The 27,347-nt window shown below is 46.5% G+C and overlaps 1 protein-coding gene across 5 annotated transcripts in view; it reads right to left on the reverse strand.

Annotated features, from left to right (window-relative positions):
* LOC119161482 (rac GTPase-activating protein 1) overlaps window positions 1-27,347 on the reverse strand; it is a 109,259-nt gene that overhangs the window by 68,495 nt on the left and 13,417 nt on the right. For 3 of the 5 annotated variants that reach the window (XM_037413980.2, XM_075879200.1, XM_037413979.2), the window contains exons 4-7: window positions 15,099-15,159; window positions 14,910-15,031; window positions 13,156-13,327; window positions 11,616-11,918 (exon numbers count right to left, since the gene is read on the reverse strand). In XM_037413980.2, coding sequence (XP_037269877.2) covers window positions 11,616-11,918; window positions 13,156-13,327; window positions 14,910-15,031; window positions 15,099-15,159 — 658 coding nt within the window. Of the gene's footprint in view, window positions 1-11,615; window positions 12,016-13,155; window positions 13,328-14,909; window positions 15,032-15,098; window positions 15,160-27,347 lie in introns of all 5 variants that reach the window. The other 2 variants (XM_075879201.1, XM_037413981.2) reach the window with 2 other exon arrangements.

A 27,347-nucleotide genomic window follows, 5' to 3' on the forward strand; every position in this document is an offset into this window, starting at 1 on the left:
TCATACGGTGGCGTGCTGCTGTAGCAACCGAGCTGATTGCAGCGGCAGCGCAAGCTCATGAGAAAAGACGGCAGAAGGCCACATATTCGCGCCGCTACCAGGCACAGTTTGAAAACTGACAGGATGAAGTAATGTTAGGTGCTGCCTCCCTTCCAACCGATGTTACTTCCACGCATTCCACGCTACCAGAGAATGTCATATAGTAAATGGGCGGTTGAAAATGCATTTGGCTTAGCCACATGTATCTGCCGAGATTCGCAGCTTCAAAGCATTCTAATAAATCACACAGTTTACGCAGAGAGCTCAAATCAATCTAGATGACGCGGAGACATTGGTCTACCGGCCCAATGTGTTTGTACAGTCATCAAAATCACTTCAAGATCCCTTCAAATGAGCTGTTCATATGGAGCGAAACAAGAAGCACTTAGTGTGGCCATATTAACTGGGTCATTCCACGCCAACTGTCCCAACCTTGGCGCTCAACCATTTGCGATTTACTTGAAAAAAATTTAGAACTACCTACCTAAAGCCAAAAGTATTTCCCCAGAACTTTTTTTACAAAAAAATTTATCTAGTACCGGAAGCCTCATTTGAAATTTTTCGGAAAGCTCGAAACTATAGCTCGTAAAACACGTTGCCTTCGATTGATCCTTTGCTTCATCGAAATCTTCCTACTTCTAAATGTTAGCATATAGCTTGTGGTATGTTGCACAAATCGGTACCACTTTCCGGTGCTGCGTAAGCATATACAGTCGAGCCCGCTTATAACGAACCTGAGCGTGATGCGGCATCCATTCGCTGTATCCCGAAGTTCGTAGTAAATGAAACACAGCTTTTAAAAAATTTTTACCTCAAGAAGTCCGTGATGCACGTGTTTTGAAGAGCAGAAGCGATAAGGGCGGTCTCGAGTTCACTTAAAAGGGCAAGGTGCACGTTCGCCGAGGCCCGTGGCATAAGCTGCATAAGGCACTGGCTCCAAAGTTTCGTCAATCTCGCAATCCGAGTCCTCCATATCGCTCTCGCCACGTACTTCATTCACATTGCCCAAATCTGTGCACGGTTCCGCCCTGTCGGCATCATCGGCCGTAATTAAACTATTGCAACAGACGTCCCACCCACTCTCCCAGGTCGGAGTCGACGACGTGCTGCCACAAATCGCTGCCGCAGTTCGGAAGCTTCAGGCCCGTCGTCGACGAAATTGGCCTCACAAAAACCGTTTTGTGCGCATGTAACCGTCACCGCTGCCCACGAAATATTCACCATCTCCAAAGCTGAATACCGGGACGCCTGAAGCAGCTTGTTGGCTGCCAGGTGGTCAACAGCTATGAGCAGGCGCTCCGCAATGTGGCACCTAACGCGCGGATTATGCTCAAGCCAAGCGGTCACACTTTCGACATATTGTTGAGCGGCAGGAAAAAGCGTGCTAGTCCTCCGTCAGCTATCATGACCACACACGCACACCAAGAGTGAGCAAGACGTGCACACACGACGCACATGCCAGAACGCGGGGAACAGCTCTGGGCCCATTTCCAGTCAGAAAACGAAACTAATTCAAGCCAGCGTGGCGGGCGTCGCGGAGCTGGAGACGGGCGAAAAGGTTGTGATCAAGAGAGGAGAGCAGACTTGCGAGAGAAGGGCAAAGAGTTGCAATAGAGATAGGGGGGATGCGGCGGGAGGGCGACCTTGAAAACCAAAACAAACGGGAAGGAGGCAGGTTGGGTAGCTTGCTAGAAAGGTCCACAAAACTCGCACGTAAAAAAAACCTGGAACGAGTGCCTGCGCGCGCAGAAGTCAAAGCATGACCGCCTGGATCGGTGTGCGCGGCGGTGTTCGAAGAATCGGCGGCCGCGGTAAAACAATCGTTTTGTTGCGTCGGCAGGTTTGCGTGGCCACATGAACTTCGATATTTCGCGATTCGTTCCGCCTAAATTAACAGCCGTTTTCGCGCTTCCGCACATGCGGAAGGCATGCTGAGTCTAGTGCAAAGTGAGTGAAAACTAGTTGTAACACGAAACGAATGGCAAATTATCAGAGTCGGTGGGGTAAAGTATGCGCGTGCACTAGACGCAGACTATCGGATACAGTCGGTGGCAAATGTCGGTGGTGATACAGTCGGTGGCGATGGTGGCAAATGGTCTGGTCACTCTAGGCCGGCCACGCCAACGACAGTACCGGCGATCAAAAACAGGGTAGATGGCCGACCGGTCTTCGAAAGATCAGTGGCAGTGTGAAAACACGGGCCTCATCTGGCGATGCGGGGTGCTCAGAGTAGCGGGGGGGACAAAGGACGGAGAGGTGCGTAACAAAAAGCAGTCGGGGCATGGAGGAAGGAAACACTTTCCTTCCTTCATGAATTGGGGAGAGCGGCAACTAGAGGATTGCGGAGGCAGGGTCGGCGTTGAACAATAAGAATGTATGGGCACCTCGCCGATGCCTGCTCGGTGGACGAAATTGGTTTCCCGAGAAGTCGGCAGACCGCTGACTGTAGGTCCCGCGTTATTGTTAATAATAAAGGTAGGGTAATACTACCTTGTAAGTAATTTGAATCGGCAGGGACAAAACTGATTACGTTGCCAGATAATCTCCACGTCTGTACAGCTTGTACTTACTGCTAGGATGCGTTTTTACGGCTATATAAACACGTTCAAACCCTGAGAGCAGTAACACAAAAATTTAAAAATATTTTTCTCACTTAAAACAAAAGTTAATTTGATAAAACTTTGAGTGAGTAGCCAATGAAGGTTGCTACTAAATCTGCTATTGCGCATATTTTTAGTAGGACCGCCCCGTTGAGGGCGTTGAATTTACGGCCGAAGATGTGCCAAAATGAACATTTTTGCGACTTTGTCACCACTTGTAAAATTTATTACGCACTGTATATGCTTGAAACTATTTTTGGTTTTTAGTAGAACATTCTGGCAACAAGCTTATGTCAACTATCCCATTTCCCCTAATTTAGTGGTTCTATAAAAAAATCACCAATTTAAACCAGACGCTGCATATTTGAGGTAATATAAAAAATAACACAAAAGCGTAAGAGCTGGTAAAACTTATTTTAAGTAAAACACCAACCATTGTTCTAAAGGTAAAAATTTGTCTTGACCTAATATTAAAAGAACAGGTTTTTTGGCAATGTGTTTTACGAGCTAAGGTTTGGAGCTTTCCGAAAAAATTCAAATGAGGCTTGTGGTACAGGAAAAATTTTTTGCAAACAAATTTTTGGGGAAATACTTTTGGACTTAGGTAGGCAATTCTGAATTTTTTTTCAAGTAAATCGGAGATGGTCGAGCGCCAAGGTTAGGGCAGCTGGCGTGGAATGACCCAACTACAACACGCTCACAGCGCACTAATTAAGTTTTTCGTTCATGTTTTTAGCTCCTGTTAAGGCACGATTATAGCATGACATAGGGTGTACGCACGCATGCGCTGCGTTCGTCGACGAAAACGGACCATAGATCGATGCACTGCCACAGTCAGCATATAACTGGACTCTGCACAATAGAGCAGCACGGTGGTTGCGTGAGCGAGGCTAGAGCGTACTCTAACGAGTGTAAGCAGGCTAGGCTAGTGCTAGTGTCCCTCCTCTCACCTTTAAAGATCTTCATCGCTTAGTTATTAAAGGGCCAGTAAACAGGCTCAAAAAAAAACGTTTTTTAAGCCCCCCCCAAACAGGCTCGCCAATTCGTAAAAAATGGACCGTGATGATCACATTTACCAAATATTACAGCGCTGCACGCTGCACGGACCCTCCATTTTGAAAAACAATCCTGCACCCGTTTTCCTCACCTGACCAATCCACCTCGTACGCACAGTCGGACGAAAGCTTCCCATGGTGAACGTTACGCACCTCTGAGCTTGTCAATTGGATCATTGCCCTACAAAACGGCGCCTTGGCTCTGCAGCGATGCAGTTTCAGCCACGCAGTCCACCTTTGCATTTTTCTGTGCCACCCTCTCTTATTTTGTAGAGCCCGAGACTCCGAGAAAAGTGATATCGCCAGAATGAAAGCTTCCGAAATAAAAAGGCATCTCACTACTTTAGTGCGAGGGGAAAACGCTCTTCGCTCTGCATTTCCTGGCCTTGCCGCTATGACACATGCTCGTGTGGAGAAAGCCCTGTTTGGTCATTTGTTTCAGACATATCATGAACGACAGGTCGCCAAAGTGGGCGGAATCACGACAACGGGCTACCCCTTTGCATAAAAGAGTGGTCAGAGGCTGTGCAAAAATTTGAAACCGAATGAAACAGATATTCTAACCCCTGTAACTTCTTTATTATAGCACATATTCTCTAAATTCTTGCGGCAGCATGTTCGCATAGGAAAAATGTGCTTACTTTTCATTAGGACCTCGGGGTTGTTTACTGGCCCTTTAAAAGCTTTGAAGCAGACCAGAGCATGGCTTTGCGAAGAGCCCATACGATTCTACATCACGATACACTTGAATCTGACGTGAAATATTTGTGTGTTCATGTTTGCTTTCTTTGCAGAAAGCATAAACTAGAAAGCTCGGGCACCACTCTGACCGAGAGTGTAAAGACGATTTCAAATGTGCAGGAAAGATTTGCCCCGGTCTCAAACTGACCAGTCGCTTACAGGGTCACCTCAATGCCATGATCTGTCTTGGAAAGAAATCCCGGATTTTTATGTGCTAAAACAAGTGTGTAAAGTTATGAGGGCTGCAGATTTGAAGGTTCCAGATGCAATTAGAGCATCGAAAGTGCCAGACAACAAGTATGTTCTAGTAACTTCAGTGAATGTTGAGCGTTCTTTTTCCACATCCAAACAAATACTAACCGGAAGACAACTTCAAGCCCGAAAACCTTGAGATGGTGCTGGTTTGCCACTGCTAGCCTTTCACAGTGTTCAATAAGCCTAGGTTTCACCTAAATATGTTCACATAATTAAGCTTATTATTTTCATAAAAATATAAAAATAACTTTCCTAAAGCATTCGATTAGCCTGCTATGTTTGTTAGAACTCGAAGATTTGTCCTGAAACACGCTGCTGAAGTAAGTATGAATTGTGTCTATATGCCTAAATGACAGTTTTCGTGGCCTATTATAGGTGCCTACAACTATGTTTTTTTTGTGCTTGAACTTCCAGTCTCTGGAGATGATAGATGTGACAGAAGTGGGGGCTTAATTAGTAATGTTTTGAACTTGAAATTCGGGCAGGAAATCGTAAAAATCGGACGCCGAAGATTTTTAGCATCCAATACTTCAGATGTTTTTGTGAGGAAGATTTGGAACTTCAGCAATGAAGACTCGAGTCCACCATATCACTCCGGCTTTCACAGCAGTTGAAAGAAGAAATAGCACCTATATGCCCTTCATGTGTAAAGTGTTGTTGGCAACACTTCAGTCGCACCCAATCAGGCACATAAATAAAATTCGGCCTTTGCACTGCCTCCCCCTAGATAAGACAACTATGAAACACCACCCTGCCAGCACTTGACCAATCTAGCCAAAAGAAACGATTTCATGTTACTATCTCACACGATATGCTTTGAAATCCTCTGGAACTTTCTTCCAGCAATTTCGATTTGAAGTATTCAAAAAGCATAGTAGAAATACTCGATTCTAGCAGTAATCACTTGAATATTTGAATTAGTTTTGCACTCAAAACTATGCTATTCGAACAGCACTGAAGAAAAAAAAATTGAATGCATATCCACAAAGCGAATGCTAATGATGGAGCGAAGCTCCATGGACAAAATTAGAAACTATATGAAGAGACTCTTGTACCCTACAAACTCCATGAGGTTCTCTCTCTTTTGCACGGCGGCACAGGGGCCGGGCATGAGTGTTTGCCGCCAGGCGGGATGGTCGTACAGGTCGCCGCTGTGCAGTGGCTTTCGTCCCTTTCGCCTCCGGATCAAGTTGGCGCAGCCATTGTTGTAAACTCTGTCGGCCGCATTTCTGCGCCCTTGCGTCCTTCGTAGTTGCAACCCTGCTTCTCGAGATCGTAGGTCGCGGTTGAAGTCGTGACGTTTCCACTTTGCCACTGTGAGCAACACATTGTTTGCACTCTTTTCCACGGTGGTGGTCAGACTGCGGGGAGCATGTGCCTTTATCAGCGACCCCTGGTAGCAATGTGCTGTCACTGAGTTGAGCAATGTGGTTGTTTTTCGCTTGGTGCGCCACACAACTGTGGACGACACAGCACAGATTGCGGACATTGTGAGTACCTAAGAAACTTGGCTCCCTATAAGTGCTCTGGGTTTCAAGAAAACTGTGAGTTAACCTACAGCTTTATGACATCGCGCATTCTGGACAGAAATTTTGACCCAACCACTTTCATGTTGAGCTTGGATACTGAAATTGTGGTCTAAGTATCTCTACGTGATGAAACAAATTGCACAGGCCTGCCACCTAGGAGGCATTGCATCCTGCCTGCATCTCTCTGGCCTCCACTAGCCTTGGTAGCTGTTACATGTGTGACGTCCCCGCAAACACGGACTGAACCCCTGTCCTTTCAAGATGTTTTCGCTCGTTTCTCAAACCCACGCATAAAAAAAAAGAGAAAAGAAAACCTTCGGTGTAACGAATGGGCATTCTGGAGTGGAGTACCTGGAAGGATTATTTCTACTATTCTCACGGGTTCCCCCGCGTAAACACGAGGACCGGGCGGCGCCTTGTCGTCTACAGACAGTGTGACAGTGTACGGTGGAGATAATCCGCACGCACCCTTCAGATTTGTGGCATGGGGGAGCAGCAGAGCACCTTTTGTTGGTTCGGGGAATGCGACGCTGCCGCAGCGCCTGTGCCGGGTCCAGTATGACTTTCCGTCAGCCTCCGTGGCTCCAGGGCTCATTACTGCGTTCTGCGCGGATGGCCGCCCGCGGCGGTGAATGACGAAGAAGCGGCGGCTACGGAGAATTTCGCGGGAGACACCGAGCTGCATGGAGACGTCGGGACTCGTTCTGGACATCGGCTCATCAAGTACCAGAAACCGGGACAATTGGTTCGGCCGAAAACATTTTGGCACAACATTGCAAACTCCGGACGTTGGCCATTATAGACGACGCACTTTGTCGGAAGCATCGGGACCATTCTTCGCCCGTAATTAAAGTGTCTTCGGACGGCTCGCCCATCTCCATCCCTGAGGCTTGAGTTTGTACATTGTTACTTGCTCGGCTTTGTTTGGGAGAGGGTTTTCCACTGGTGTGGGCCGCGGGAGCGGCCTATGAAGATGACACACACCGACTGACAGAGAAATATGCCGCGTGGATGGTGGCGATTGGTTTGGTGCCCCGGTAGGGCGGAGTCGGGTCCTACAAAAAGGGACTACGAGACGATACGAGGGAGTCAGAGAGACGATGCGATGAGCTCGAGATGGTAGAGAAGCTAAGATGGAAATCACTGAGAGGCACGACGTAGGGGACGATGAGGAAGACGATGAAGACGCTGACGAATTGGACGGATCAGACCTCGACGCCAAGAACCAACCTTCGGCCCCGATTCGAGCAGCCAACTCCGAGGCCCCGACTACATGGACATTCTGTGAGACGAACTTCACCTCCCTTACTTAAACGAGCTTTGCGGGAAAAGATGCGGCATGTTGAGACATTGCGCGGTTTTATTAATTCATGACTTTATCATTTGTGTCGTCGTGTGTTTAGTCTGTATTGAGGCACCCTTGTAATGTCACAGTTACTTCGCTTATGTATCCTGTAACGCGTGTCACGAGCATTTGCTGATGTGTTACGATTTCGTGTAACAGAGATGTTGTTCACGGACAGTATGTGTGTGCGCCATTTGCACTTGCTATTAAATTAAATGAATCGGTAAACAGAAACAGGTCGTAGCGTCCCTTACTTCCCAGCCCCAGCACGAATCCCTGTATGTGGAAAGTGATTGAGACACGTAGCCAAGAGAGAACAGGATAAAAAGGGGGTTGAGGGCTCTTCCCTCTCTTTGGCGATTGGGGGCGTAAGGGGGACGTCTCACATGCTTCACCCCACCACACACTCGTATTGCGGCAAAGCTGCATTTGAAACTCGGCTAGAGTCGCAAGTGCATTGATTTGAGAAAACGCTCGTTCTAACATGGAGATAATGTGGCAAGGGTGAAGGCTAAATTAATGCTGTTTTGGACCTGAAGTTAGGGCAGGAAGTCCGCAACATTGTACGCCGAAGATTCCTAGCATTCAGATTTTGAGATGTTCTTATATATTAACATCTATGAGACAGATTTAGAACTCCTGACTCCAAGGGTGCCCACCCTTGTCCGCCACATCCCTTCTGCTTCCACAGCAGTTGAAAGAAGAAATAGCACATATATGCTTTTTATGGGTAGAGTGTTCTTGGCAACACTTCAGTCGTACCTAATCAGGTACACAAACACAATTCGGCCTCTGCATTGCCTCCTTCTTCATAAGACAACTATGCAGCACCACTCTGCCAGCACTTGATGAATCTAGCCAAAAGAAATGCTTACACGTTGCTATCTCACAAACATATGCTTATAAATACTCTGAAACTTTTTTTCCTGCTATGTTGATTTGAAGTATAAGAAAAATATAGTAGAAATACTGGATTCGATTCGCACTCACTTCAATATTCTAATGCGCTTCGCACTCAAAACTTTGCTACTCGCACAGCACTGAAAAAAAAATTAACTGCATATCTACGAAGTGAATACTGATGGTGAAATGAAGCTCCATGGACAAAATGAGAAACTATATGAAAAGACTCTTGTACCCTACAAACTCCATGAGGTTCTCTCTCTTTTGCACGGCGGCACAAGAGCTGGTAATGAGTGTTTGCCGCCAGGCCGGCTGGTCGTACAGGTAGCCGCTGTGCAGCAACTTTCGTCCCTTTCAGCTCCGGATCAAGTTGGCGCAGCCGTTGTTGTAAACTCTGTGGGCCGCATTTCTGTGCCCTTGCGTCCTTCGTAGTTGCAACGCCGCTTCTCGAGATCGTAGGTCGCGGTTGAAGTCGTGACGTTTCTACTTTGCCACTGTGAGCAACACATTGTTTGCACTCTTTTCCACGGTGGTGGTCAGACTGCGGGGAGCAAACGCCTTCATCAGCGACCCCTGGTAGCTATGTGCTGTCACCGAGCTGAGCAATGCGGTTGTTTTTCGTGTGGTGCGCCGCATGACTGTGGACGATGCAGCACAGATTGCAGACATCGCGAGAACCTAAGGAACTTCGCTCCCTATAAACGCTCTGAATTTCGAAAAAGCTGTGGGTTAACCCACAGCTTTCTCGAAAGACCTACTAACTTTGATTTATGACATTGCACATTCTGGACCGAAATTTTGATACCACCACTTTCATCATGTTGAGCTCGGCTATTGAAATTGTGGTCCAAGTATCTATGTGATAAAACAGAGTGCACAGGAATGCCATCTAGGAGGCATTGCATGCATCTTGCATCTCTCTGATCCCAACTAGGCTAAGCTGCTGTGCACACCTGCCAGCTTTGGTAGCTGCTACATGCTTCACCTCACTACACACTCGTATTGCGGCATAGCTGCCTTTCAGGCTCAGCTACACTCGCAAGTGCATTGATTCAAGAAAATGCTGGTTCTAACATGGAGGTGATAGATGTGGCAGAGGTGGAGGCTAAATAATGCTGTTTTGGACCTGAAGTTTGGGCAAGAAGTAAGCAACATTGTACGCCGGAGATTTCTAGCATTCAAATTTTCAGATGTTCTTATATAAAGATTAAAGAGACACTAAAGGCAACTATTAAATCTATGTTGATTGTTGAAATAGTGGTCCAGGAACCTCTTAGTGTTACTTTTGTGCCAAGGAAGGACCTATATTTAAATAAGATCACGTTTTGGTGGTCTGCATCGGGTCAACGCACTTCAAATTACCCGCCTCAAGAAACAGACGACCGGACCGACTCACGCCACTGTTGTCGTGCACAACGTTGACCGGCTCTACTGCGCTAGTAGCAGCAGACCGAAAGCAGCGAGAGCCACAGAAGCAATAACGGCCATTGATCAATTTTCCGCCATTGGCTTCAAGATTGCACACGTTTTTTGGTTCAAATGCGCTCCTCTAAATACCACCTGCCCCGTGTACCCACACAAAAATTGAATTATTGAACCACTCGCGCCATTCCCCATAGTAACTCTGGCGGTTCTTTTATCCATGAATAAAACAGAAATGCACAAGCAGCATTCTATTGCGTCTTTTGATGCACAGAAGGTTCTTTATTTAGTGCAGTTAGATTGATTAATTGTGTAGTCTTTCTGATGTCATCAGGATAATTTTGAAAAGGTCCTACTGCAGTGCATGTGTTCTCGTGCATTTACCTTAATTTTTCGGTTTGTAGGGCACTGTTGTTTATAATAATGTTGTTTTAGATGTTGTCATACATTGAGCTTTTCACTCTGACGTAAATTGTTATTTGACTTTAGTATCCCTTTAAGGGGGGACGAGAGTTTTAAAAGAGCACAGAAATGTAAAAATGCTGACTTTCAAAAATTGAAATTTGAGGTATTTATAGTCGAAAGTATGATTTAGAAATTTTTTTAATTATGACAGAATATCATTTCTTTTTGTTGAAAGCTTAATATATGAAATTACAAAGGTTTTTAAAACTAGAAACATAATTTCCTTGGCATTGTTATTTTTGTGAAGTCAATCTGCTTTATGGAAGTTTTAAGCAAGTTTCTGTGAAGATATCTAAACAAACTTGGTACCATTCTCTTCTGCAGCACTTGAACTACCGGCTAAAGCTTGTTTCTTTTCTCTCGACCTTGATAGAATTGTAATTATATCATAAATGCCAGCTATTTGCTGGAAGCTCATTTTCACCTTCCAAGTTTAAAAATTCATTCTGATCTAAGAAATAACAGTTTTGACATCTAGTTTGCTATCGCCTGAGGGATGAACCTTTTAGAGGAAACATGTAGTTTTGAAAACTAACTTTTTTATTGCGAGTTACCATAACAACCCTTAAGAAAATACCTAATTATAATGCAGAAAGCTGTCATTACTTTTTTTTTCTAAACGAGATATTTCAAATCTATTTGCAGATTTGAAATCTCTAGTCAATGACACGCAGGCATGGCAATTTTCATGACAGTAGGATAATAAAAAACGTTTTTTTAAGACCCTCATCCCCCCTTAAAATCTGCAAGGCAGATTTGGAACTCCCGACTCGAAGCGAACACACCCTTGTCCACCACATCACTCCGGCGTCCACAGCAGTTGAAAGAGGAAATAGCACCTACATGTGTTTCATGTGTAGAGTGTTCTTAGCAACACTTCAGTTGCACCCAATCAGGTACATAAACAGAATTCGGCCTCTGCGTTGCCTCTTTCTTCATAAGACAACAATGCAACACCACCCTGCCAGCACTTGATCAATCTAACCAAAAGAAACGCTTTCAAGTTGCTATCTCACAAGCGTATGCTTAGAAATCCTCTGAAAATTTTCTCCCTGCAATGTCGATTTGAAGTATAAAAAACATATTCTAGAAATACTCAATTTGATTCGCACTCACTTTAATATTCTAATGCACTTCACACTGAAAACATTGTTATTCGCACAACACTGAAAAAAAAATTCACTGCATATCCATGAAGCGAATGCTGATAGAGCGAAGCTCCATGGACGAAATGAGAAACTATATAAAAAGACTCTTGTACCCTACAAACTCCGTGAGGTTGTTTCTCTCTTGCACGGCGGCACAGGGACTGGTCATGAGCGTTTGCCCCCAGGCCGACTGGTCGTGCAGGTAGCTGCTGCGCAGCGGCTTTCATCCCTTTCGCCTCCGGATAAAGTTGGCGTGGCCGTTGGAAACTCTGTGAGCCACATTTCTGAGCCCTCGCATCTTTCGTTGTCGCAACCCCGCTTCTCGAGATGGTAGGTTGCGGTTGAAGTCGCAACGTTTCCGCCTTATCGCTGTGAGCAACACCTTGTTTGCACTGTTTTCCATCGTGGTGGCCAGGCTGCAGGGAGCACGCGCCTTTATCAGCAACTCCTGGTCGCAATGCGCCGCCACCGAGCTGAGCAGTGTGGTTGTTTTTCACATGGTGCGCCGCACAACTGTGGACGACGCAGCACAGATTGCGGACATTGTGAGTACTTAAGGAACTTGGCTCCCTATAAATGCTCGGGGTTTCAAGAAAACTGTGGGTTAACCTACAGCTTTATGACATCACGCATTCTGGACAGAAATTGTGACGACAGAAATTTTGACCCCACCACTTTCATCATGTTGAGCTTGGCTATTGAAATTGTGGTCCAAGTATCTCTACGTGATGAAACAGAGTGCACAGGCCTGCCATCTAGGGGGCATTGCATGCGGCCTGCATCTCTCTGACCCCAACTAGGCTAAGCTGCTGTGCACACCTGCCAGCCTTGGTAGCTGTTACATACTTCCTTGGTTGTGCAGCATGTGGGTGGTATGTGGCGTTGACACTGCAGTGTACTGCTGACAGCCATGCTGAGCGTTTAATTGGATAGTTTACAATTGTTAAGAAGTGCTCAGGTGTACAGGATATTGCATTTTTCTAAGCACCTGGAAACGGGATGCAGATTAAATTCTGATAAGTACAAGTGTGCATCTGCCGACAAAAAAACAAACATTAAGGGAACCTAAAGCTTCGCTTTTAGGAGTTGAATGCGATAGCGACATCAAAAACTTGCTATGCACCCACTATGTGGCCTTGAGGTAATAGGCGTTGTAGTGTGTGTGCCTTTTGTAGTGGTGTACCAGCTTTCAAACACGGAGCCATTATGATTACATAGTCCGATGCCTGTCTGCATGGACGCTTGACCATCATTATTACCATAATATTTCATGTTGCATTGTGAAGCATATATAGAGGATGCGCGTGTTTGTGAAGCATGAAAGCTACTATCACTGCATTTCCAAACAGAGGAAGTTCTTTTCACTGTTTTCACAAGCAGAGGCGTGGCCGCGTGGCAGAACATCTGCTTGCCACGCAAACGACCTGGGTTCGATCCCCACTCGTACCCTAACAATCCTTCTTCGGTCCCCACTCTGCTCCAGGCTTTTTTTATCATTTATTTATTTGGAGCGTTTACGATTTTTCGGTCACGCATGAGGTGATAATTTTTTGCTCCCAACCGCCAACGCCGACACAGATGCCGGAATTTCTGCGAAACGAGCTCTTTAACGCTATCACGTTAAAATTAGAACAAACATATGAAGTGACCAACCTTGGTTTTTTTCTTGATTGGCGATCCACTGTCCGAAATTTGCTCTGCACTAGATCGACGTTTCCCTCGACCTTTGAAACGTGAGCTCCTGCGAGGCCTACTATCGCTGATGTCCAAGTCGTCACCAGAAGGCGAAAGGGCTGACCCGATAGACTCATCGATGGTGCCCAGCCTACATACATCACAAACCAGGCAGTGAACTTGTCTGTGCAAAATGCAGCATCCTATTTTTACACATGCAAAAGGTGTTCATCAAGTGGAAGTGTTTTCGTGAAGCTTTATTATCTTTCCCAAGCTAAATCTGCCCTACGAGGCCCCATAGTGCTACAACAAACTTTTGTTGTTCGGATGCTACAGGTTAATCTTGACTGCCCGAGAGTCGTGCGTGCACGCTGCCAATGTATATGCTCCAATATTTACCTGCAGTAAAGTGGTGCAACACGAGACAAGGACAAAGACGAGGGAACAAGTACAAGCACATACTACCAACTGATTCATTCGAACCAACTTATTTCCGCTGCAATTAATTGCAACTGGCCGACAGTTTTAGTAGGATTGTAGTTTTATTTCATAGTGTGGAAAGTAGCAATAAGCTAAGACCAAGAAGCTGTTTGCAGAAATGACACAACTGCAAGTTATTTAAATGTCTTAAACATCACAATACTGAATGCGCATTTGTGCAGCAGTGTAAAACACGTGGCATAACCAGGCACATTAATTTGTTTACGTAAAACAACAACAGCAATGCGATGCATTTGGAACTTTCACATAATGAGAGAGAGAATAATTTTATTGAAAATGCCTGCTAAATGAAACACCCATTGAAAAAAATTTTAATTGCACATAATGAATAAAAAAACTTGGCAGATCCCTTGTACCATACAAATCGATATTATACGAAGCATGCGGATGGAAGGTGACTGTTCTAATTTTTTAATTGACATAATGTTACGAAACGACATTAAAGACATGTACAAATGTTTTAAACATAGACGTACTATGTAGAACAATTGCATGTTTTATATAACCAGTTCTACAAACACCAACATGGCTATTAACACTAGAAGCAGTAAGCTGGTTTGCAACACTTGGGCTCGCCAGGATGGTAGCCCTGGACACGGCTACAAAAATCAACTGTAGTACATGGAACCTAACTACCATTGACACTAATCTGACGTGACTGCTGTATCATAAGAGTACATCTGTTTATAAAATTGCATAGCCAACACTGCAACCATAATTGATGTTTCACAAATATCAGGGTCGATTTGAAACGCAGTTCCGAGACCTTGCATGGCTCTGTGGTAAAATACTTGGTTTTTGCGCAGAATGCTTGGGTTCGATTCCTGCTGGGACTATAATACATATTCTTTGCATTCCTCATGTCAATGCTGCCCAATCCTGGGTAGATATAAACTGTCAATCATTTGTGGCACATACCTGCCCATGGTATACGGGTATGTGCCATATATGTCTGGTGAAGAGGGTTTTACGACATACGCAATGGGATTGTTACATTATTCACACCATGACCAGCAAGACATATTTGGCAAAACATCTTACCCTCGAACACTAATTTCGGTTTACCCCAAGTTGAGAATGATCATGAGAGCAGCCAAACGTAGGTGGCTAAACAGACACAAAAAGTGTCAACAGTACACAAAAAAATGCTTTGCATTTTAAAATCCACCTACCCATATAAGAAGGAATAGAACAAATGATAATACAGCAAGCTACAAATGCTTGATACAGACCTGTCTGAGTAATCGTGTTTGTCTTCAGGAGTAGGTCTTAGAAATGGAAGTTTTTCTATAGTCTCATCCCGTAGTTCTGTGTCGTTCATAATGAACTCTCTAATGAGCTCTATCTGTCGGAGCTGAAAAAGTAACAAAGACGTTTTTGAACAAACACTCATAGAATAGAATTTTAATATTATGCCTTACCTTGCTTTCTTTCTCTTCTTCACATTTTTCTCTTCGGTGAATTTCCTTTTGCAAGATTTGTCTATGGTGAAAAAAAAAGTGACAGAAGATCACTTCTGCTAATCTTAACAGCTTAGCGTAGATATATTCAGGTGAACGACAAAGCATTATACCATATGAATCCTGATAACACTATAAAATACAGACGATGCCTCAACAGCAGCCGTTTTACTGCACTACTGTTTTAAATGGAGGCCACGAGTATAAACGCAGTAGGCATGGGATAGCCACTGTGGTAGCTCAGTTGGCAGAGCATCCGACACTTTATTAAACGGTTGCAAATTTGGTCCCTGATCACAGCAAGTTATTTTTTCGTCCACATTTCTTTCTACAGAAGTACATTGAAATTACTTCTAATAATGCCCCCTATACTTCCCTTGACATGACTGTCTGTTAGATCTCATTAATATTATGTCCAACAAAAAAATAAAATGAGCCCACGCACTTACTTCCTTCATTCATAACGTATTTCCTTCATTCATAGCGAGGGTTTCATTTTGGCAGACGTAGTTCCTTCAGGTAGTATACGAGAGATTATTGCTCAGCTGCCAGCTTGCAATAAAGTTCATGTGGTACGCGATGGCAAACAGGCATAAACAGTTGTAGCACCTTCATTTTCATCATCACTTCTTAGTCACAGCGCTGCGCCTCTCGCGGTGCTCGTGCTCAGAGCTCAAGGTGCGTGCTAAACAAATCGAGTCTTCGCACCTGGTGGATAGAAAGCAGCCAGCTATGGCTGCTTTGCTTTGACTTTATAGAATAAAGTGGCAACCTAAAGAGCATGCCCTTCACCGAGCATCTCACTACCATGCTTCCGCGACTCCGCCCACCAGGGAAACCTTTCCACCTGGCCTACCCGCGAGGATGGTTCATGCAGCTGAACGCAACTCTCGCACTGAATGGCATCGCGGCACAGCCAACAATGCACGCCATGTCATTCTTCTCGACACCCTCCCGGTAAAACTGCGTAATCTTGCTGCCACATCAAGCTCAAGCCCTACGATGATCTATGCTCTACTGTGCTTGCCTCCTACGGGCACACCTACCAGCCACTTCCGGGAACATACAACTTCCAGGTTTCCCCTGCATTGCAGCGCGCGGTACCAACTGACCTGAATCCCCCCATTGACTTCGATCTAACTTCGCTGGCAACGTCTCCCTCCCCCTCTTGTCCAGCCACTAGAGCAGCAATTCCCACGCCTGAATATAGACCCGACGAGGTTCAAAACATTCGTGCTGCCAACGACCAGTCCGTTACGAGGTGCGTTTTTTCGAAATCCTCGACAGATGGTCCTTCAGGTACGCTTGCTATCCACCTGACTTCTCTAACCTCTATGGCCCACGACTCCTCGGACATATCAGGCTCCACAACAGCTACACCGCTGCACGCCCTGGAGTCAGTCATGACGACGAACATCGGCACACCCGCTATTCGTCCCCAATCGTGGAGGCTTCATTGTCAAAAATGTCTGTAGATGACTATATTGTCGCGATACTGAAGCACAAAGGCTTGTAAAACCAACTTTTTTATTAGGGCAAACTTGTGGCCACAAGTTAAGGCAACTGTGAGAAAACTGCGAGTGCGTCGAACCACACAGAAATTTCCGAGAACTTTTTTTTTCTTTTCTTCACCAGAAGCCAGAGTGCGTGACGCATGCGGGCTGGCCAGGTGCTCGTGCAACCTCGGTCTCTGTGCGGCTCAGTGAAAGGCACTTAATTTGAATGTGGCCAATATATCACGGCATTGCCCCCCTCCTCGAACGCATCGTCTCGATGCGCTAGACACTGAAAGAATGCTTGCATGATGGCCTTCGTCTTGCGATCATCTGTCATAGTAGGGCTTCATGTGGACAACATGCACCACCTCGGTGACATTGTGGCATCTTGGGCCCGTATGTCCAGCAGGTTTAACTTCGTAGGTGACAATGCTTATACAATGCAGTACCTCGTAAGGGCCAAAGTATCGGCAAAGAAGCTTTTCAGAGAGTCCACGGCGACGCACAGGGGTCCATATCCATACTTTGTCTCCTGGCTAATAATGTTATTCACTACGGCGCTAGTTGTGCCGGCTAGAATCGATGCGGTGTTGGCAGCGTATTCAGTATCTTGCCATCTGTCGTGCTTCCTCAACTCTTTGCAAGAAATCCTCTAGGTCAGGTGGAATTCTGCTTTCTTCATTTAGTGGTAACATGGCATCCAGTGGTGTTGTTACTGTTTGGATGAATAAAAGGTCAAATGGCACCACTCGTGTTTCTTGGGTGGCGGTATTATATGCAAATGTAAGGCAATATTTCATCCCAGAATTTATGCTTGACATTGACATAGATTGAAGGCATGTCAGTCAGAGTTCTGTTGAGGCATTCCGTAAAGCCATTTAAGGGTGGTATGCCATAGTATTTCTGTGATCGGTGTGTGTCAATTTCATCAGACATTGCATTAACTCTGCAGTAAAGGCTTTTTCACGATCTGTAACAACTACAGGCAAAGCACCATGTCTGAGCACTATGTTGTTGAAGAACTTCACAACTTCGAGAGCTGTCATACTGTACAAAGAGTTAGTCTCAGCGTAACGGGTAAGATCGTCTGTGGCGACAACTATCCATTTCTTTCCTGTAGATGAGGATGGGAATGGTCCTAGGAGGTGCACCCCGACTTGTTGGAATAGAGCATTCGGCGGGTCTATTGGCCGGAGTAGGCCTGCTGGTTTTATGGATGGAGTTTTTCGTCTTTGACATGCTCGGAAAGTTTTTATGTAGTGCTACACTGATGATAGCAACTTAGGACAGTAGTATCTCATCCGAATTCTGCCGAACGTACGGCTCACACCCAGATGCCCCGATGTCGGTTCATCGCCACATGTGTGCAAAATTTCTTCTTGCATAAACGTGGGTACAACTAGTATAAACTTTTTGCCATTGGGCTCAAAGTCTTGTAAAGGACATTTCCTTAAAGGAAGAATGAAGGCAGTCCTCGGGAAAAAATTCGCGGGATTCGAATAATGAGTCCTTGCAGCCGTTGTATAAGCAGTCATCTCGTTGTTGAGCAATTTCTGATATGTTGCCAATGCCTAAGAACGCCAAGTCTTCTTCCGCTGACCCACTTGCATCAACAGGTGCGCGCGACAGGCAGTCGGCATCGGTGTGTTTTCTGCTGGATTTGTAGACCACTGTTTTCTGCAGATTTGTAGAATACAGTCGAGCCCACATATAACGGCCCCACTTAAAACAAACTTTCGCTTAAAATGAACAATATCCACGTGACCGTGAAAATATACATTGGTTCAATGGCACAAAATCGCACTTACAACGAACGTCTCCGAGCGCCGCTGATCGGTTACAGCGAACAGAGTCGGCGCTCTGCCAACTTCCCTGGAAACCACTTTCGACCACCAATGAGGCATCGGCGAGGTGCCCATACATTGCTTATGTTAAACGCCGACCCTGCATCCGTGCCCCTCTAGTTGCCGCTCTCCCCGACCACTTTTTGTTACGCACCCCTCCGTCCTTTGTCCACCCGCTACTCTGAACACCCCGCATCACCAGACAAGGCCCGTGTTTTCACACTGCCACCGATCTTTCGAAGACTGGTCGGCCATCTACCCTGTTCTTGATCGCTGGTACTGTCGTTGGCGTCGCCAACCTGAAGTGACCAGACCATTTGCCAACATCGTCGGCCACCGACTGCATCTACCCTGTTTTTGATCGCTGGTACTGTCATTGGCGTCGCCGGCCTGGAGTGACCAGACCGTTTCCCAACATCATCGGCCACCGACTGTATCCGATTGTCTGCGTTTAGTGTGCGCGCGTACGATACCCCACCGACTCTGATAATTTGAGACTCGTTTCGTGTTTAGGACTTGTTCTCGCTCACTTCGCAGTCTGCTCAGTATGCCCTCCGCACGCGTGCGCAAGTGCGAAAACGGCTGTTAATTTGCACGGAACGAATCGCTAACTATCAAAGTTGGTGAAGCCACGCAACCCGCCGGCACACCAAAACAATTTTTTGAACAAGGCCGCCAATTCTTTGAACACCGCCGCGCGCCGACCCAGGCGGCCGTGCTTTGACTTCTGCGTGTGCAGGCACTCTTACAAGTTTTTCTACGTGCAAGTTGCACGTTCCGCAAACCTTTTAAGCAGGCTACACAACCTGCCTCCTTCCCGTGTGTTTTCGTTTTCAAGGACGCCCTCCCGCCGCATCATCCCCTCTCTATCGCAACTCCTTTCCCCTCTTCTCTCGCTAATATGCTCTCCTCTCTTGATTACAACCCCTTGGCTCGTCTTCACTGCTCCATGACGCCAGCGAGGCCAGCCATGCTGGCTAGAATTAGTTTCAATTTCCGTCTAGAAACGAGCCCAGAGCTGTACCAAGCGTTCTGGCATGCATGTTGCACGTGCGCTTCTTGCTTGCTCTCGGTGTGTGTGTGTGTGTGTGTGGTCAGGATGGCGGACGGGAGGCCTTGCACGCTTTTTCCTGCCGCTCAACAAAACGTCGAAAGTGTGACCGCTTGGCTTAGGGCGTAATCCGCGCGTTAGGTGCCGCGTTGTGAAGTGCTTGCTCATAGCTGTTGACCACCTGGCAGCCAACTTGCCGTTTCGGGCGTCCCGGTATTCAGCTTTGGAGATGGTGAATATTTCGTGGGCGGCGTTGACGGCTACATGCGCGCCAAACTGTTTTCGCGAGGCCGACTTCGTCGACATTGGACCCGATGCCAAGCCTGATTATTCCGAACAGGACCACTCCGGCGGCGATTTGTGGCAGCGCATCGTCGACTACGGCCTGGCAGAGCGGGTGGGACATCAGTTTCGATAGTTTAATTACGGCCGACAATGATGCCGACACTGCGGAACCGTGCACAGATTAGGGCATTGTGAACTAAGTACGCGGCAAGAGCGATTTGGAAGAATCGGATTGCGAGAATGACGAAACCTTGGAGCTAGTGCCTCAGGTGGCTTATGCCACGGGCCTCGGCGAAAAGCACGCTGCCGTTTGAAATGAACTCGAGACCGCCCTTATCGCTTCGGCTCTTCGAAGCACGTGCATCACGGACTTTTTTGGGCAAAAAAAGTTTGTGTTATCACTCGCAACTTTTAAAAGCTGAGTTTCATTTACTATGAACTTCAGGATACAGCAAACGAATGACGCATCAGGCTCAGGTTCGTTATAAGCGGGCTCGACTGTATTATATTCTTGCAGCCTAAGGATCCATCTTGCTAGTCAGCCTGACGGATCCTTCAAGTTTGCCAGCCAGCAGAGAGAATGGTGATTGCCGACTGCTTTGAATGGTCTGCCATAGAGGTAAAGTCAAAATTTACTTATTGCCCAGATGACGGCGAGACTTTCTTTTTCTGTTGCAGATTAATTCGCCTCAGCTTTCAATGATGATGATGATGATGTTTGATGTTTTGTGGCGCAAGGGCCATTTCACGGCCAAAGAGCGCCAGTTCATCTTACTAAAAATATGGACAATGATTGTGATAAGCGGCTGTATAAGGGCCATAAAATTCCTCGCGGTAAGGCGGGTAAGAACATACAAGTAATAAAATCATGACCATGCCGTGAAAGGTGTGTGTGGTGTGAATAGATGACAAAAGTTGGTGATAATAAAAGACGATGGTGGATATGTATAGCATTAGCACAAGTGCCACACTCGTTCATACCCTTGCGTCCAAGGGCCGTGAGGCAAGTGCTTTCTTGTGTAGCCACCGTAGCAAAAACCTCTCTGGAGAGGTCGTGCTACAGAATGCCCGGGTATATGATATGAAAACTATGAATTTCTTTTAAAAACGCTAACAATGATTTATGACTAAAAAGCGGTTCCCTACCGACGAACATTGCAGTGTGTAAAGGTATATGTTGTCGGTAGGGTAATGGAAAATGTTGTTTTCTTAGAGTTTCTAAGTGTTTGCACTGGATTAACATGTGAAGGACTGTTAATGCTTCACCACATCTGTCACACAATGGTGGGTCGTCAGCAGACAAAAGATAAGTGTATGTCGCGTATGTGTGTCCTATCCTGAGTCTCGTTAGTATTACCTCTGTATGATGCGATTTCGATACGGGCAGCCAATGACCAAGGTGTGGCTTAATAACGTGTAGTTTGTTTTGTGTGTGTGTATCCCACTTGCTCTGCCAGTATACCCTGAGGTTTCGTTTGAGAGACGGCTTAAGATCAAGGGCCGGGATTGATATGGGTGTAGGGGCAGTGCTTTTGTGGACGGATGCAGCGAGCTGATCCGCCCTCACGTTGCCTTGAATCTCATGGTGCCCTGGCACCCAGCACACTACAACATGTTGTTTGAGTGTGTAGAGTGTTGTTACGACCGGCCCTAGGGAACCAAGCAAGAGGAGTTTGGGGGAGAACCGGTTCTTGACCGACTGTGTCGTCTACCCCCACCTCCCCATTCAGGCTCCCCCTCTCGCCGGGACAACTCCGGAATCTGCTGTGCGTTCGTGACCATGTTTGGGCATTATTTAGGGCGCCGTGACCATATATGGACATCGTGTTAGGTTGTGCCACTCCATGTGTTGTGAGGTGTGTTTCCCCCTCTCTCGTGGCCGAGGTTCCGGAGCCACCGTATTGGCTGACGATGCGGACAGTGCGCCCAGTGTCAACAACGCGGCGCTATAAAATGCCGAAGACGTTTTGTATCACTCTCACTCTTCTCTCTTTGGATCAGTTGATCACTTCTCCACATGTAAATAAATCTCTGTCGTTTGTTCGGGCGCTTCTTTCTCGCTGAATTGTTGGACGATGGATCCTGCGACGGGGCCAGCTACCGAAAACGAGACCGGCAGGACCCGGAGTCCCAACAACTGGTGGCAGCGGTGGGATGCCGATAACCCCGAAAGCGACCACTGGACGGAGTGAGCCCGAAGTTCAACAACGGGACGACAGGAGAAGGATGACACGAGCTCCGACGGGGCCAGCTACCGAAAACGAGACCGGCAGGACCCGGAGTCCCAACAGTGTGCACAAAATGGAGTAAAGTGAGACAAGGACTGGGTTTTTGTGTTTTTTAAGAGTGTGCAGAGCCGTTACCACACTGAGGGAGTCCGTATAAATTACTGCTTTTTGTATTTGTAATTGCTTGATGTGTTTAGCCGCCACAAGTATCGCATAAGCTTCCGCTGTGAAGATACTTGTGCCTGGATGTAGAGGCCCAGCATTCGAAAAGGATGGGCCGACAAACAGCGTAGGACACAGAGGAGTTAGACTTGGAGGCATCTGTAAAGAACTCAGGACGTGTGTATTTGTGTTGAAGTTCCAGGAAGTATGTTCGGATATGGGCAATAGGCGCATGTTTTGCAACTTCTAGAAAAGACACATCGCAGTCTATAGTCTGCCATTGCCACGGTGGCGGGTATGCTACAGGAGCCATTAAACTGTGTTCAAGTGAGACTCCAGTTTCCTCAGCTAGACTCTTCAGGCGAACTGAGAAGGGCTGCCTCATCGAAGGCCTGTTTTGAAACAGAATTGAGCTCGACAAATTATTAATAGTAGAGTATGAGGGGTGCTTCTTGTCTGCTTTCACCTTAAGGAAATAAACAAAGGACATGTAAGTTCTCTGCAGATGAAGCGACCACTCATTTGACTCAACATAAAGCCTTTCTACGGGGCTGGTGCGAAAAGCACCCGTAGAAAGACGGATGCCCAAATGGTGCACGGGGCCCAGCATCTTCAAAGCACTTTGAGTCGCAGACTGATAAACAACGGCCCCATAATATAAGCGGGTGCGAATGAGGCTACTATATAGGTTCATGAGACATTGCCTGTCACTACCCCACCTAGTACGTGACAACACTTTTAAAACATTCATGGCTTTAAAACATTTTGTTTTTAGATACTTGATGTGCGGTACGAAGGTCAACTTGTTGTCCAAGATTAATCCTAAAAATTTATGCTCCGTATTAACAGACAGACGTTGACTGTTCAGTTCAATGTCGGGTTCTGAGTGCATGCCTCTCTTTCGGGAGAACAAGACACGTGCTTTTTTGTGGGTTCAGTCGGAATCCCTTTTCCTCTGTCCATTTGGAGACCTTGTTTAAACCTAACTGAACCTGCCGCTCACACATTGCCAGATTGCAAGATCTAAAGCCAAGCTGGACGTCATCGACTTATGTAGAATAAAACATATTGCGAAGAATGGAAAAGCGCAAGGAATTCATTTTGATGAGAAAAAGTGTGCAGCTAAGTACACCACCTTGTGGCACGCCTGTTTCCTGGACAAATAAATGGGAAAGAACCGTGCCCACTCGGACACGGAATGTCCGATTTGACAGGTAATTTTCGATTATGTGAAACATTCTTCCGCGCACGCCAAGGTGGGACAGGTCTCTTAGAATTCCAAAACGCCATGTTGTATCATAAGCCTTTTCGATATCGAGGAATACAGAGAGAAAATATTGTTTATGGACGAAGGCGTCCTTGATCTGTGCCTCGATACGAACAAGGTGGTCTGTGCTGGATCTACTTTCTCGAAACCCGCACTGAAATAGGTCGAGCAAATTGTTCGTTTCAAGGATATGTACAAGTCGGCAGTTTATCATTTTTTCGAAGACTTTGCACAAGCAGCTTGTAAGTGCAATAGGCCTATAACTCGAAGGTAAAGAAGGGTCCTTGCCCTCTTTCAAAATGGGAATAATAATAGCCTCTTTCCAGGAGGTAGGGATAGTGCCAGAAAACCAGATAGCATTGTACAAACAAAGTAAGGTTTTTTGTGTTTCGATTGGTAGGTTTTTTAACATTTCATACACCACACGGTCAGAACCTGGGGCAGAAGTACTGCAGGAGTTTAGAGACGTTCGCAGCTCAGCTAGACTGAAAGCTTGGTTATATGCCTCGTATCTAGTGCATTTGTGTTCGAGTTTCCGCTTTTCTATTCTTGTTCTGTATTTTTGGAAAGTGTCAGTATAGTGGGATGAGCTGGACACCTGTTCGAAGTGTGCACCGAGGAAGTTTGCCTGATCTTCCAAGGTATCACCCTGAGTGTTTACGAGTGGAAGTGTGTGTACTTGTTTTCCTGCTATCCTACCGACCATGTTCCAGACTTTAGCCTCCAGAGTGTATGAATTGATCCCTGACAAAAACTTCTGCCAGCTTTCTCTTCTGGCCTGCCGACGCGTTCTCCTGCCTTGAGACTATTTTCTAGAAGGTGTCAAGATTTTCGGCTGTCGGTGAGTTCCGAAGCAGCCTCCAAGCTCTGTTTTGCTGTTTGCGCGCGTTTCGGCATTCAGAGTTCCACCATGGCACATGCCGTTTTCCAGGGTGTCCATTTATTTGTGGGATGCATTTTGTTGCAGCATCAATCAAAAATGCTGTGAAGTAGTTGACAGCAACATCAATGTTCAAAGTACATATGTCATTCCAACCTAGACGAGCGATGGTATAAAACTGTTCCCAGTCGGCTCTATTTATGAGCCACTTGGGAACAAGTGGTGGGCACTCAGTTACTGTAGTTGTGCTCAAAGCTACGGGGAAGTGGTCACTTCCGTACAGATTACTGACGACTTTCCACTGGAGTAGAGGCACAAGAGATGGAGATGCTATGCTTAGGTCTATGGAGGAGTAGGTGTTATTAGCGAGATTATAATAGGTTGTTTCTTTTCGACTTAGGCGACACGCGCTCGACGAGAGAAGGAACTGTTCGATCAGTCGACCTCGCGCGTCATACCGAGAGTCACCCCATAGCCTGCTATGCGCTATGGGGTCCAAGGAGAACAAAAAAGTATCCAAGGAGAACATAAGGCTCCGGAAGTTCATCAATTAGAGAGTGTAAATCACGTTTTTGCAGCTGATAGCTAGGAGGAATGTAAATAGTGCAGATTGTGATCAGTTTATCAAAAAGAACTGCTCGAACAGCCACTGCTTCAAGGGATGTTTGGAGTTGTAAGTGTGTGCATGCAATTCCTTGATTCACTATGATGGCAACACCTCCGAATGATGTCATGGCATCAACACGGTCCTTTCGGAAAATAACGTATTTACGAAGAAAATTTGTGTGTTTTGAATTAAGGTGTGTTTCTTGTACACGCAGCACTTTTGGTGAGTGTTCGTGTAAGAGTTCTTGGATGTCGTCAAGGTTTCTGAGAAGGCCCCTGACGTTCCATTGTATAATTTGAGTGTTCATGGTGAATGTAAAATAGTGCTGTGTGTACGAAAAGCGAGTGGCTGTTTAGACAGGGAGTTTGAGTTCACTTAACAGGGCCGTCACCAGGCCCTGTTATCTGCTTTTTTGTTTTCTTGGCGCGCTCCAAGGAGCCACGCCGCTCTTTCGGCACCAAGGGTACCGACGTATCCATTGCGTCCTCGGAGGCACTGGATGCCCGCACGTGCGGGCTGTTAGTTCGAATTTCAGGCCTCGCCTGGTGAGGTGAGGCCTTGAGACCCGAGGACTCTGGAGTCTCCGGTCTCTGTTTGTGAGTAGGCGGTGTAGCCTGGGCTACAGCCGCCTTGGGGGCAGGTGCCACAACCACCAGCTCGGTATGCGCGGGCCGAAGGAGTGGCGAGGGCTGGTGCGGCGGTGCCCCCTGACGCGCCGCATCAGCGTATGTAGGTCCATAGAATGGAGCGACTCTTCGCCGTGCTTCCTTAAATGTAATGTTCTCCTTCACCTTCAACGTAATTATTTCTTTTTCTTTTTTCCAGTATGTGCAGGAGCGTGAATATGTGGCCTGGTTTCCTTCGCAGTTTACACAGCGTGGCGGTTGTTTGCAGTTCTCAGACACGTGGCCTAGGACTCCACATTGTGCACAAGTCTGGCGACCACGACAGGTTTTAGAGCCATGGCCATACCTCTGGCATTGGAAGCAACGACGAGGGTTTGGTTTGTACGGCCTGATAGATGTCTTCGTGTACCCTGTTTGAACAGATTCCGGTAGTTTAGTGGATGCAAACGTGAGTATTAAGTGTTTTGTCGGTGTTTCCTTATTATCTCTTCTGATGATGATTCTCTGTACATTAGTGACATTTTGGCTTTTCCACCCTTCCAAAAGTTCAGTCTCAGTCAAGTCAAGTAAGTCCATGTCAGATACCACTCCGCGAGTTGTGTTCATTGATCTATGTGGTGTTATGGTTATTGGTATGCCACCGAAATCTGAAAGACGGTCTAGCTTTTCAAATTGTTCTTTGTCACGGATTTCGAGGAGGTCTCCACTAGCCATTTTGGTTACCTTGTATCCTGTGCCAAGAGTTTCGGTAAGACATGTAGAAACTAGGAAAGGAGAGACGGTCCTAGCTTGCTTTTCAGTTTTTTCACAGTGGATAACATGAAAGTGAGGATATGTTTCTTTTGGCTGGTTGAAAAAATTTATATCATCGGTGCGTGCCCGCTTTAAGCCGGTACGATCAGACAGTAGGGGGAATGCTCTATGCATGCCTGTCTTATTTTTGTTCAGCAGCGTTGGCGGCCACCCACTACGGAGCCCAACGAGGGGACGCTACAAGTTTGCGGATGCTGAAACCTGCAGACGCCAGCCGTACAACGCCACTATAACCCAATGCGCCTAGACCAAGGTAGGCTATTTTCACAGGGTTAACCCTAGCCGCCAGGAAGTTTGGAAGTAAACGGAAGAGAGTAGAAGACAGGACAGATAAATAGTAAGAGATAAAGACGAAGATGTAGGGAGAGAGAGATAGGAAAAGGCGACTGCAGATTTCCCCTGGGTGGGTCAGCCCAGGGTGCGTCTACGTGAAGCCGGGGCCAAAGGGGTGTTTGCCCCTGCCGGGGGGCCTGCCTCAGCTTTTGAGAGTTTCCGGCTGGCATAGGCTAACACTTTCTCTTGGCCGTTGTGCCACTGAACTAGGATGGCGCCGAGGCCGACATTACTAGCATCGGTATGAACTTCAGTGTCGGCTGTCTCATCAAAATGGGTGAGAATCGGAGAAGCTTGCAGAGGTTTCCTTAGCTCCTCAAAGGCTTTCTGTTGTTCGCTTTCCCACATAAAGGGCATGTCGTCTCTTGTTAGATATGTAAGAGGTTCGGCAATGTTCCAAAAGTTTTACACAAGTCTCCTATAGTACGCACATAAACCCAAAAAGTGGCGTACTCACTTTTTATCAGTGGACGTCCGGGAAATGCACGACAGCCGCTGTCTTTTCGGGATCTGGGTGAACGCCATCGGAACTGATGACATGCCCTAGGAAATCGCAGCTCTTCAAAGTCGAAGTGACATTTTTCCGGTTCAATTGTCAAGCCTGCCAAGCGAATGGCT

This window comes from Rhipicephalus microplus, chromosome X, assembly GCF_043290135.1.
Source record: "Rhipicephalus microplus isolate Deutch F79 chromosome X, USDA_Rmic, whole genome shotgun sequence".
In the NCBI taxonomy this organism is placed as follows: domain Eukaryota; kingdom Metazoa; phylum Arthropoda; class Arachnida; order Ixodida; family Ixodidae; genus Rhipicephalus; species Rhipicephalus microplus.